At 40.2% G+C, this 14,001-nt stretch overlaps 1 protein-coding gene across 2 annotated transcripts in view; it reads left to right on the top strand.

Moving 5' to 3' along the window:
- The window catches only part of exoc2 (exocyst complex component 2), a 268,711-nt gene that overhangs the window by 144,871 nt on the left and 109,839 nt on the right, over window positions 1-14,001 (top strand). For both annotated transcript variants that reach the window (XM_078198474.1, XM_078198482.1), the window contains exon 11: window positions 492-610. In XM_078198474.1, coding sequence (XP_078054600.1) covers window positions 492-610 — 119 coding nt within the window. The remainder of the gene's footprint in view (window positions 1-491; window positions 611-14,001) is intronic.

Below are 14,001 nucleotides of genomic sequence, written 5' to 3'. Positions count from 1 at the left end.
CAGGATTTTGACCTGATGGTTAAAACTTCAACGCAGCTTCCCCCAGTGGTTCTCTTTGTAATAACTAGCTGATCCAGCCAGTCTGAGCAGTATTAGCTGATATCAGCTATCATAGAAATCGGAACACCAGAATTTGCTGCATTGCCCCTCAGTTTACGAAGGGGAAAGTAGGTCAGAGTGCTCACGCCTGATAGTTTTCTCATAACCTCTATTGTGAATTCTTGCTGATCCCAGATTAGAGCAAGAGCAGCCTGAGCCATTAACACCATTATGGGTAAGAAAACGTTTCAACATTACTGATGTGACAAGACGAATGGTCACTTGGGGGAGATACTTGTCTGCAGCAGATTCCTTGGAACTGTGTCCAGTAATGAGTGAGGTTAAGACAAAATTAGCAGTAAGATAAATGAATAAACAATTAGCTTGAAAACTGTATTCTTTGTTTTGCAGTTTACCGTTGGTTTTAATCATTATTTTGACATTGATTACAGATATCTATCTGATCTACATGCATCAGGTGACCCTGCCTGGCAGTGTATCATGGCCCAACACAAATGGATCCTGCAACTAATGCAGAACTGCAGGGAGAACTATGTCAAAGGACAGAAAGGTAAGTTTATTTTTTAATTATAGAGGTTTAGTTTCAAGAACCTAAACTGTTTGCATTCTCAAGGATATTACTCCGACATACATTATATGTCAGAGGGAGTGCAACAGAGGTTCACCAGATTTATCCCTGGGATTGTTTTATGAGGAGTGATTGGGGAGACTGGGTCTGTATTCCCTTGAGTTTGCCCCTTGCTGGTGAATCTGAAACCAGGTGAGATAGTCTCAGAATAAGGGGCAAGTCATTTAAGACCGAGATAAAGAGGAATTTCTTCACTCAAAGCTTGGTGATTTTTTTGGAACTCTCCATCCCAGAGGGCTGTGGAGGCTCAATCATTGAACATGTTTAAAAGACTAATAATGCCAAGGGATATGGAGATAGAGCAGGAAAGTGGTATTGTGGTGGATGATCAGCCATAGAATCATAGAATCTCTACAATGCAGAAAGAGGTCATTCGGCCCATCAAGTCTGCACCGACTCTCTGACAGACCATAGCCACCCAGGCCCTAATCCTGTAACCCCACATATTTACCCCACTAATCCCCCTAACCTACACATTAAGGGTCAATTTGGCATGGCCAATCCTCCTAACCTGCGCATCTTTGGACTCTGGGAAGAAACAGGAGCACCCGGAGGAAACCCACGTAGACATAGGGAAAATGTGCATCTCCACACAAACAGTCACCCAAGGCTGGAATCGAACCCAAGTCCCTGGCGCTGTAAGGCAGCAGCACTAACCACTGTGCTACTGTGATGGAGCAGGCTCAATGTTCTGAATTGCCTATTATCCAAACAAATTCTGGTCCAAACAAAATTATTAGATGGAGGAGGCACAACCAGCAAACTCCATGGACTGCAACTGGCCAGGAAACAGAAAAGGATCTTCGCATGGTGACATGTTCTCTGAGGAAGGACGCAATGTGGTCTGGCCAGAGGTGAAAGAGTCCTGAGACGAGGAGCTCCACTGTCCACCTCAATGTCCCCGTTTCTCCCCCACCCCACCCATCCGGCCTCCCAAGCAGGTCCTACTGTGAGGAATAACCCTACTCGAGGAAGGGTGGTCAGAGGTTCTTGCACTTGGTACTCAGAGAAGTTTGGCCCAAGGGATGACTCGCATTGCAAGTTCCTATATTATGGAGAATGTGATAGACCTAAGCCTCTATCTTGTTTTAGGTTGAGTATATTTATAGAAGTTTCTAGGAAAGCAGCATTGAGTCTTAAGATGGTCTGCTATGCCTGATTTCTGGGAAGGCTGTCCATATTTCTGTGAATAAGAGAAGTGTGGAATACACAAAATGGTCTGCAGCTCCAAGGCAATAATTCTTCTCTTTTTGTTAAGTACTTCTAGGCAGTTCCCCAACAAGTCATAATAAATTGCATGTTTAAGAAGATGCACTGTATCATTTAGAAATGAGCTAGCTGCATTGCCTAACAGATGCCAAGTCTTATCTCGGTGCTGGAAATAATATAATGTCCACATTGATCACCTAAGGCATTTACATCAATGAGCTAAAGGAGCACAGCTCCGAGTTTTGCGTTGTGCTGAATGTAAGTAATTGTTTGCCAAAATCTGAGAGGCTGCCCTGAAACCTTCTGAAATTTAATTTTGATTGAAAACGTGGATCAATAAGACAAGACCAAACATGAATTGACAACCTGATTTCCTTGATAGCAGAACCCTAAACATGTATTTCTGAGTTGAAACTTTGAGGTCAACTCCTAATGTGAGTGTAGCCCTAAACATGCATTTATTAGTTGAAAAATGGGAAGTTGATTTGTATGTTGAGTATAGATCCATTGGTGCCAACAAAAATTGGATCGTCTAATATTGGATGCATGTGTTGCGATCGACGGTATTCTTGCTTTCCAAGCCCAGGAGCTGTTTTATCCTGTTAGTACTGCTTGCTAAATGGAGAACTGGGCTTGTACATAGATAATCGTGTAAGAAAGATGTGTCTTACTGTGGATGGTGAATATTTAGCAAAGAAATTACTTCAAAATTAATTTACAGCAGATAAAAGTTTTTTAAAAATGTTAAATGACCTCATGCAGTGGGTTTTCAGCTTCGCTGCAGCAGGATGGAGTGACTTTTCGCTTCTAATAGATAAACATTTGAGTTAACAGGGTTCTTCTGTGTAGCAATATGTGTGCAGCCATACTAACCACTTGCTGGTGAGATGTAATTGAAGCACATGCTGACAGAAGGCTGTTGTTTAATTTTTTTTACATTTTTGTGGAGCACTTGGCAGACTAAATGGGGAAATAGAGAGAAACCACGATCACCAAGCCATGATCAGTGCTTCTGAGCAGATGTGCTACCCAGGAACTGTTCTACATCACAGAGGCTCCCACTCACACAAGATGCTGCTGCAGTTGGCTGTCGACTGGGATAATTCTACAACTTAAATCCGAACACATTGATTAATACTACTTCTGGATTATCTCTCCTATTCTAATAGGAGCAGGGGAATGCTATTTGGGTGGCAATGTAATTTAAAACTCTTAAGCACAACACACGGCTATTGGGATATTCCAAAACCTTCAACAACAATTAGTGTATACGCTAGAAATGACTAATTTATGTTTCAGAGTTCATCCTAACTGTGTAAGTACAACGTTTCCTGCATACACCCCCCCCCCCCCCCACCCCCGTTCATGGTTGTAGACCCATCCCCTTGGCACTGCTCGGTGCCTGAGCACTGCCAGTGTGCCAGGCTGGTAGTGCCAGGGTGCTCGGCCTTGCACTGCCCAGGGGGCACCCCCCCCCCCCCCCCCCCCCCCCCCCCATTCTGTCCCTGACCTCCCGGGGACCTCAATAATCTCCAGTCTACCAGCGAAGCCATCACGTCTGGTAACTGTTGATGGGGACCATACTTGATCTGGCGAGGTTGCAGAGGCAAGTGAGCCCAAACGATTGCATCCTGGGCTCACTTGTAATATTTAAAATCTGATTTCAATTGAATTCAAATGTTACAATCAGCCTCGTGTGCCCTTTTTGGGCGCAAGGCTAATCTCACTGGATATCTGGTGCCGATAAGATCATGAGAAGCGAGAAATCGGGTGTGAACTCAACTTTCCGACTGTCTCGCGATCTTGCCAGCATGCCCTGCCCATCGGCTGGTGGGGAGCAATGGTAAGGTCCCGGCCTAAGTGTCTGAATGATGTACACCGTTAATTATGTGCAAAGCAGCAACTTCTAACTGTAACTCAGATTTGGGGATGTGTGTGCAGAGTCCTGGGGAGTAGGGGAATTGTCCATTGGAGGTTTAAACTTAGGTCCGCGTATTAGGACTTTGATATGGTCCTCCTGTGCATCTTCTCAGAAGTTATACTCGGTGAATTGCAAATTACCACAAGTTGCTTGCTGATTTGCGCCATACTGCATGGAGTTACAGGATTTGCTCATTTAAAGTAATATTTGTTCATGGGAAATGGGTGTTGTTGACTATTCCAGTATTTATTGCCAATCAAGCCAACTGCTTTGTCCTTGATGGTGTTAGCATTAATGAGTGTTGTTGGAACTGCACTTATCCAGGCAAGTGGAGAAAATGCCATCACACCCCTGTCTTCCTTGTAGATGGTGAACAGACTTTGGGGAGTCAGGAGAATTCCCAGCCTCTTTGTTGTTGTTAATTACCCATGTCTAAATCTAATAACTATCAGCGTTAATACTATTTTAACATTATGATAGTTGTCAGCGATTCCCAAGCATCCTCTCTTGCCTGGAAAGTAAACGTTAAGAATGTTGATACTCTTTACTTCAAGTTGTGAATAGTTTTAGGAGATTTGAAATGAATTTTTAAAAATTTATTTTGTGTCTATTTATTTTTTCCTCCCTGATTTTTATTTCCCTCTCTTGATTTCTCTTTCTCTATCTGATTTGATGTGGAGATGCCGGCGTTGGACTGGGGTGGGCACAGTAAGAAGTCTCACAACACCAGGTTAAAATCCACAGGTTTATTTGGAATCACGAGCTTTCGGAGCGCTGCTCCTCCGTCAGGTGAGTGGAGAGGTGGGTTCACAGACACCTCTCATTATCTTGCAATTGTGTCTTTACCTATATATGTCATGTTTGTGAACCCACCTCTCCACTCACCTGATGCTCCGAAAGCTCATGATTCCAAATAAACCTGTTGGACTTTAACCTGGTGTTGTGGGACTTCTTACTCTACCTGATTTGACATTGAATTAATTTGCTGTCCATCTCAGTCCTTTATCTGTTTCATCTCAATCATTTAATCTTCTTGGATAAGCTTTTTGGGCCCAGTATTCATTGAGTTCCTTGATGCCTTGTTGCTCGCTAGTTACCAGTTTGCACTTCCAACAGTTTTTTGGGCAAAACTTTAAAAAATCTAAACATGAAATTGTAAGTCCAACTAAAAATCCAGCAAAATCTGGCCCAGAGTATTTAAAAACTTCTTGATTTGATTTATTATTATCACATGTATTAACATACAGTGAAGAGTATTGTTTCTTGCACGCTACAAAGACAAAGCATACCGTTCATGGAGAAAGAAACGAGAGAGTGCAGAATATAGAGTTACAGTCATAGTTAGGGTGTAGAGAAAGATCAGCTTAGTGCAAGGTAAGTCCAATCAAAAGTCTGATGGAAGCAGAGAAGAAGCTGTTCTTGAGTCAGTTGGAACGTGATCTCAAACTTTTGTATCTTTTTCCCGAAGGAAGAAGGTGGAAGAGAGAATGTCCGGGGTGCATGGGGTCCTTAATTATGCTTTGCCGAGGCAGCGGGAAGTGTAGACAGAGTCAATGTTTGGGAGACTGGTTTGCATGATGGATTGGGCTACATTCACAACTTTTGTAGTTCCTTGCGGTCTTGGGCAGAGCAGGAGCCATACCAAGCTGTGATACAACCAGAAAGAATGCTTTCTATGGTGCATCTGTAAAAGTTGGTGAGTCGTAACTGACATGCCAAATTTCTTTAGTCTTCTGAGAAAGAAGAGGCGTTGGTGAGCTTTCTTAACTATAGTGTCGGCATGGGGGGACCAGGACAGGTTGTTGGTGATCTGGACACCTAAGAACTTGACACTCTCGACCCTTTCTACTTCATCCCCGTTGATGTAGACAGGGGCATGTCCTCCTTTCCGCTTCCTGAAGTTGATGACAATCTCCTTCATTTTGTTGACATTGAGGGAGAAATTATTGTTCCTGCACCAGTTCACCAGATTATCTATCTCATTCCTACTCTGAAGTACAGAACTGAAGTGAATGATGAATCCTTTTCTATCTAATAAAAAAGCACAGCTGGCACGGTTTTGGTTTTGTTTACAACTGATTACTTGAGACAATCTGATCTATTTTTAACACCTGCTGTAACTGTTTTGGAGTTGTTTACCTCATTTGTAACAGTTAAGTTTTTTTTAGCAAGTCAAGGGCTCGGTAACATAACGAGACAATGGATTGTAATTTGAATATAAGTGAGGTCATGGTGTTAAGTGATGGAAATTTCCACATGACTAGATTGCGTGTTCAAATATTATGAATTGAGTACATCTTTGTCTTAGTAATGTTTAATTATTGCAGTTTTTTAATGCCATTCTTTTTAAGGAGTCAGAATTAGGTTCCAAGTTTAACTGGAAAGTGTTTTGTGTGAACCAGATTGCACCATTGAGATGAGTGAGTTTGGCTCCAAATCAAGCCATGTTGACAGCATTGATGATTAGAGACTTATTATAAAGCCATTTAACATGCTGTGACTAAATCATTAAGAGCTATGTTTGTATTGACTCATATTAGAATATATCTGTTTGCCAGATAGACACTTTATTGGGACTAAAAATAACGTCTGTTTTAGCCTGGAGGGCATTTTTCACATTCTTTCCTAGAGAAATCTGGCACCTGTCCTTAGTATTGAATAAGCCAAAATAAGATGCCTGAGGATTGAATGCACAACTCATCCAGGGCCTTGTAGCTTTAATAATAGTAATATTTTGTGGCCTGATTGAGGATTGACACCTTTACTATTTTTGAAATTATTATTTTCCCTGACCCAACATTCGTCTTGGATATCCGATTTAAGATACAAAGAAGAAATTTGCATTTAGACAGTGCCTTCCCTGCATACAAGATGCTTGTCATGTAAATGGTGGATGTGGGAGCTGAAAATGATGGAGTGAGCGCAATAGTGAATCTGGGGCCTCGGTGAATGGTAGGATCACAGTCCATCTCTTTAAGCAATGAGATTTAAGAGGACCAACAGGAACAAAATAGGGTGAATTTGAGTCAAACCAGGTACAGGAAGAGGAGGCGAAAGATTGGAGTAGGATGGAGAAAAAGGAGACAAAGAAAAAATAAGCAAGTAATATTTTGTACTTGGTCATATAAAGACCCCTTTCGGCAGTCCAAGCAGTTGAAGGTCAATTAATCGTGTCCGTGGGCGTTCTTTACAGGTAGGTATTTTTATTTGTTCTCAACGTGATAAATAAACTATCATATATAAACTATAATTTTAGTAGAATAATTGAGATTGTTCCTGCGAAGCTGTGTCTATTTTTAACTGAATTATTGAAGCTAATATATTTATTTATTTATCAGTAATCCAGTTTCATATGAAAAGACTAGTTTCAAGGAGAGCAATCCTGGCAAGCAAAGTACTTTTTCAGTGCGAAGTGATCCCCTGAGAAACTCATTTTTAGAAATGAATTAATTCCCCAGCTATTAAAGACAAATTCTAAATTAACAGTTCAGGATCAGCACACCACTATTTTGGGACTCCCAGCTGGGAAAAACCTGTCAGCAGGTAGTTCTCATTCTGTGAACAGAGATCAACAATCATCTTGGTTTTGCATGCCATTCATTTAACTGGTTCAACGCTGCCAGGAAAAATAAGAGAGAAAGAAATTGTAACTACATTGCGCCAAGACATAGGTACTGATTTTAACTCTGTTGAGTGAGTTAAAGTCTTGCTGTAAGATAAATGCAAAATATTGCGGATGCTGGAATCTGAAACCAAAAACAGAAAAATGATGGAAAGTCTCAGCAGGTCTGACAGCATCTGTGAAGAGAGAGTAGAGCCAATGTTTCGAGTCTAGATGACCCTTTGTTAGAGCTCTGCAGTCCTAGTAATGCTGAGCCTTACTCAGCACGTGTTTCACCCCAGCTGGTCATTAATTGACCAGCACATGTGAAATTGTGCTCCGGGACCAATTGTGGCCGAAAGCACATTTCCGGCCCGCTTCTGGGCTTGCCGGTTGCATGTACCCAACGAGCGAAAGTTTCAGGCCGTGGAGTAAGTGAAGAAAGTTATCTCCAATTGCAATGGGATCTCGATCAGTTGGGCCAGTGGGCTGACGAATGACAGATGGAGTTTAATTTAGACAAAATGTGAGGTGATGCATTTTGGTAGATTGAACCAGGGCAGAACTTACTCAGTTAATGTTAGGGCGTTGGAGAGAGTTACAGAACAAAGAGATCTAGGGGTGCATGTTCATAGCTCCTTGAAAGTGGAGTCACAGGTGGACAGAGTGGTGAAGAAGGCATTCGGCATGCTTGGTTTCATTGGTCGGAACATTGAATACAGGAGTTGGGACGTCTTGTTGAAGTTGTACAAGACATTGGTAAGGCCACACTTTGAATACTGTGCGTAGTTCTGGTCACCCTATTATAGAAAGGATATTATTAAACTAGAAGGAGTGCAGAAAAGATTTACTAGGATGCTACTGGGATTTGATGGTTTGAGTTATAAGGAGAGGCTGGATAGACTGGGACTTTTTTCTCTGGAGCGTAGGAGGCTGAGGGGTCTATGAAATAATGAGGGGCACAGATCAGCTAGATAGTCAATATCTTTTCCCAAAGGTAAGAGATTCTAAAACTAGAGAGCATAGGTTTAAGGTGAAAGGGGAGAGATACACAGGTGTCCAGAGGGGCAATTTCTTCACACAGAGGGTGGTGAGTGTCTGGGACAAGCTGCCAGAGGTAGTAGTAGAGGCGGGTACAATTTTGTCTTTTAAATAGCATTTAGATAGTTACATGGGTAAGATGTGTATAGGAGGATATGGGCCAAATGCGGGCAATTGGGATTAGCTTAGGGGTTTAAAAAAAAAGGGCGGTATGGACAAGTTGGACCGAAGGGCCTGTCTCCATGCTGTAAGCCACTATGACTCTAAGTAGCAGTGAATCTCCCTGCTTTAGAAACTTGCTGAGACTCATCCTATGGGCAAGATGCTGGAAGATGGCTAACACATGTAGAACTGTACCCAAACAGGATGTCACCATTTTTGGGAAAGCATACTTATTAAAAGCTATTTTTTTTAATTTTCCAGCATTGTTGTGTTACCATTCTGGTAAAAGTAGATATTAATATAGTACCCTAAAGGTATCCATGAAAGCTAGGTTTCTTTTCAATGTGACAACTAATTTTGTTAGCAGATACAACAGTACATTTTTGTAGTCATCATTTAAAAAACCTTTCCGAGAAATAATTTTTCATATATTCAGCACTTGGCAGCAGCATAAAATAATAAAGTTGAGTTTCTTCAATTGCCTGTGGATCTTTTGTCTAGTTTTTTCTATTTGTAGACAACCTTGACAAAAATGATTTGTTTTACTTAAAGAAGCTGGGAGCCCTCGCTTAATCAGACATTTTTGAAACGAGGGAAGAAAAATAGCTATCCTTTTTCACCACTGACACATATTATTACTGGTAATTCATTTTGATTAACATTGATAAGCTGTGCTTTGAATAAATGGAATCAAGGCCAGCACTTACTAATGCAAGTGTCCGAGTTCACTCACAGTTTTGTATTTAATTACTTATCATCCTAGAATTTCAAAATGCCAAAACATTTTTTACCTCATTATCCCACATTATTATCCCATTTTATGTCATAATAGAGCTTGTGCAATGTCATAACATATCTACCTCTGCTAGTCACAACTCATTAATTTAAAGCAACATTCTTGTGCTAATTGAACTTTTCAAAATAAAATTGAAAATTAAACTTTTACTCAATTTTGTTAGTAATTTAGTTTGGGACATAATTGGAAGTATTCGTAAAATTGAAATCTCTGTGTGCATGCGTTATTATGTTTAGGTTCTACTTTGAGACTGTTGGAAATACAGTTGCTCTCCACATATTATGTATTTGCTGATCTTGACCTCATGTCAAGGACTAGGATTACCTTCTACACCAGATTCAATATGAGAATATTTTGTGTTTGACTAGGTTAGTTTTACATTTTACTTAAACCAGATTTAATATGTAAAATATCGGATTAAATGTACATGGGATTGAATCAGGGATTTATCTGGCTTATGATGTTCAGTTACTGATTAGGTAAACTCTGAGCTACTGTCAATTCTAATCACTAAATTATAGGTGTGCGTAGATATGAAAATTAAAATAGGAAATAAAATCTTAGAGGTAGCCCTGACAAAGGACCATGAGATATGAGGAAACAGTAAGGCTAACTATATCAATAAATTAAGGATCTAATGTGGAGCCAATACAGCCTATGCTTTGAGGGAGGAATGGATCAATGGAGCGGGATTTTATGGCCTCACTCATCCTGAAACCGTTAAATCCTGCCCAAGGTCAACAGATCTTTCCACTGTCTGCCCCTCGCCCGCTCCGAATCTTGTGGTGGGCAAGATGGTAAAATTCCAGCTATGATGAGTTTCTTGGAATGGAGTTAATACTATCAGGTCACTGAAAAAGTGATTATTATGCATGAGCAACAGTCAGGGAGAATTACTATCTTCTGTTTCGCGTTGAACAGTTTACCTTTATCATCAAAGCTTAATTCTCCATAAAGTACTGCTCATATCCAACAACACTCATACATGGCTTTAACATTTTGGACAAGGTACAAGAAACACATGACACCTAATGGGTGATCTCCTCTTACCTCTAGCCTTGAATCTCTTCTCCATCGCAACCTTTCTTGTGAATTTTTGACACAAAGAGCTGTTGGCTGCATTGATGTTTCATTGCGTCAATAGAGCTATGTTCAACATCCACCTCAGTTTCCCTCAGTTGCTGTTTTGACACAGCTATTCCATCTGTCAACTTCTTTCTCCTAATAGTCTTTCCCTAATAGCCTTGCTGCATTAAAATCATATGGTCTCATTATTCTAGCCTATTCTTTCCCAGGAACTCAAAACCGGCTGAGTGTCTTTCACTTGTACAAATATCAGCTTTTTAATATGCATGCCTAGGCACGATTTCCAGATTTAACTCAGCTTGACTTTTCAAGGTTGACTGCCCCCCTGCATCATGAGCCTTGGCTCTTCACCTTAATTTCACAATATGAAAAATGTGACAGCCACTGATTTAAAACACAATTGTCTTACGGTGTGGTTAGTTAGTGGCATTTTAAATGCTACACTTTTACCCAGGGTGGGAGGTGAACTTTGACAAAATGTTGCTGCACTGATGTTTTATTGTTTGACTTAGGAGATGCTTTAAGACAAATTTCACATGTTATTGTTCCCAGGTTATATTGCTCAGGTTGCAGTTATGTAAAAGATTCTCAAGACTTTATTAAAAGGAACAATGTAAATGGATTTAATGTAAAAACTTTGAGAGGTGCTATGACTACAAAAGCAGATCTGTTTTTGTTGGGTTTTATTCAAAGCAGACAATCTTGGCCGATCTAAAAGGATATTGATCTTTCTTTACACAACTGGCATTGAAATAAATTGATGTCATGGCACGCCAATGAACTATAATATTTGCCTTGGCAGTTAGGAACAAAAAATTAATTGTTGTTGTCTTGTAGCCTCTTATTGAACTAAAATGACAGCCATGTTCTAATTTTGTATCTGTCAATCCTCTGTGGCATTCAGAAAGTTCTACTAATGAATATATTGTCTTGTTTAACTGCCTCCACTGTTTTAATGTTGTTTCTCTTTTTGGATCTTCACTTCTCTCCTACTTTTTGCATTTCTCTCTTTGCTGATTCTATTTAATTTTCCAAGGCGATGGTGGGTGTCGAGGCAGGGAAAGGGGCCACCAATGATTGCAGTCTGCACTTGGCATGAAGTTGCAAGATAAATGTGATCTATTCAGAGTCACTTTCCATTCCCTCCCCAGTCACTCCTTGTTCTCCCTATTCCCTTGCTTCTGTCCTGTCCTTTAAATTTCATCCTTCCATCATAAAATTCCTTTCCTAAAATGTCTCATGCCAATATCTATCTCCACCTTGTCTTCAGTGAGTCAATCTCTTCCAGTGTTCAACTTTTATCCTTGTGACTCAACTTGCCTATCCGTTAGGTATCCTGAATCCGATTTGCCACCCTATCCCTAAACTTTCATAGCCAGAGATCAGAGTGCTCCCCACATTTACCCTCAAACTGTTTTCCTCCTCTCTTAAATTAACCGAGTTCTTCAAAAAGCTTTTCTTGCTTTCAAAATGTAAGTTACCACAATGCAGCACAGGGCTCAATTCCTTCTCGGTGTGAGAGGAAGAATGGAAGGAATTTGCATCAGGGAAACTTTCCCCTGGGGATAGAGGCCGTGCTGGAAGGAGGGGATGTTGGAGTGTTGTTTCTAAGTTGTTTCTTGAGGTATTGCAACCCAGAGTCTCCCATATAAAAGTCTTTGATGGGAAAGCCGCAGACTCCATTGAAGCTTTCCCAAGTTAAGATGGCTGAGACCAGGAACTTTAATGAGGTAGTGATGCTGATCTGTGTCCTACCATTCCTCATGGAATGCCAGTTATTAAAAGCTGTAATGTAACAGGTTGGTTCAACAATCAGGAGAGAACGCAGCTTCTGAAATGATTTATACATCAAACTGTGGGAGACATACCGGTAACATAAAACGTTTAGACAATCATAGTATTACATGCGATCCACCTGTTCATCTGCAGTGGGAATAAAGAAAGCATCTCTTCTACAAACTCAGTAAACTAGTTATCATTGCTGTCACTTGTCAGCAAAACTGCGATGCTCATAATTGAACATAATTAAAGGAAGACATTTAGGCAACATTGATAGTCAGCCCTTTGGCTAAGATCAAGCATCAGGTCAAGCCCAGATGGGGTACAATGCTTTACCTCATCAGTTTGGACCTTGTTTCTCTCTCTTGTGGGGACCATGAATTGAATTCAATTAAAATTTGAATTTGGTATTTGGAGCAAGAAAGGAATGGATTTGGGTTTGCCTGGTCCACTCTGAGCATTGGCTTTGTAACCTTAAGGATAAAGTAAAACATTTTTAAAAATGGCTTTTCCTGGTTGAAATTTTCTACCCAGCTGCATTGTAACACACCGTTAGTCACTCCAGTAATGAATAATAAACACTTATATGTTGCAGAGTACTTGACAATTAGACAATATATTTTGTAATAGTGTTAACGTTTTTAGTTCTGGCTATTAACAGTGTTAGGAGCTTTTTGGGAGACCAAGTACAAACGGCTCACGGAGATAATAATCCTGGTTGAAGATGTATTTTTTTGTCCAGGTCTAGTCCATGTGCGTAGGAGAACAATTTGGGGCAGCCCAACTTATTCTAAGTTGCATTGCTATCAGTATTACAATTATACACTTTTCAAAAATCATTTGTCCGCCTTTTTTGCTCATCCTAGCCGGATGTGAGCCAATCATTTTAGTATGAATCATTTACCTTGGCCAATAACATTCTACTCTCAGGCAGCATGTGAATACATAGGTCCGTAGAATTCGAACGTTCTTGCCCACTGTCTCCTAGCAACCCCAATACGTCGGTCCGTAGAGTTAAAAAGTTCTTTTCCGACTGTCTATTTAGCAACCCCTTATCGGGAAAATTTTATTGCTCTATTCATTCTACTGTCTGGGAAGCTTGTACTTTCTAAAGCCCACACTGAGAAGAGAGTTCTTTTTGTTTCACTCAGTAGCTGTATTGTTTTCAAGCAATGTGGTTCTTCTCACTCCGCTGTATCCCATCATGCCCTAGAGTGTCATTAGCCAAGGTGTATGCTTTTCATACAGAGTATAATATGTTTTCAAAAAAATACATGTTTAAATTCTCTAACAGTCGTTATATGTGGTTCTATGCAAACTGTACCTTTGTAACTCCAGGTACTTTGTACTTTTTCTATACTATATTCACTCTAAATTATTCTATCTTGATCTATTAGTCCTTTTAATCCTAGGTTATCCTAAATCCCTCTAACAAACAGTAATTGAAGTGGAATTTTATCAGACTTCGCCCTTTAACAATAATTGATGATTATGCTCAATTGCAATAGCTTGCTTGCTACTATTTTCTTAAATCGTGCATTAAATGTGATTTAAGCAAGTTTTTAAATATTTGAACAATTGCACAAATGCTATAAAGCAGGTGTATTGTTTTACTCATTCTAACTGTCAAACTCTATTAAAGCAGAAACATGATTTGACGACCAACACAAGGCATAGTTGCAATTTAAATGGAAGCTTTATTTAATGTGGCTTTTTAC

Source organism: Mustelus asterias, chromosome 2, assembly GCF_964213995.1.
Source record: "Mustelus asterias chromosome 2, sMusAst1.hap1.1, whole genome shotgun sequence".
Taxonomy (NCBI): domain Eukaryota; kingdom Metazoa; phylum Chordata; class Chondrichthyes; order Carcharhiniformes; family Triakidae; genus Mustelus; species Mustelus asterias.
The sequence above is the reverse complement of the archived record's forward strand: the minus strand, read 5'-3'. Positions and strand labels throughout refer to the sequence as shown.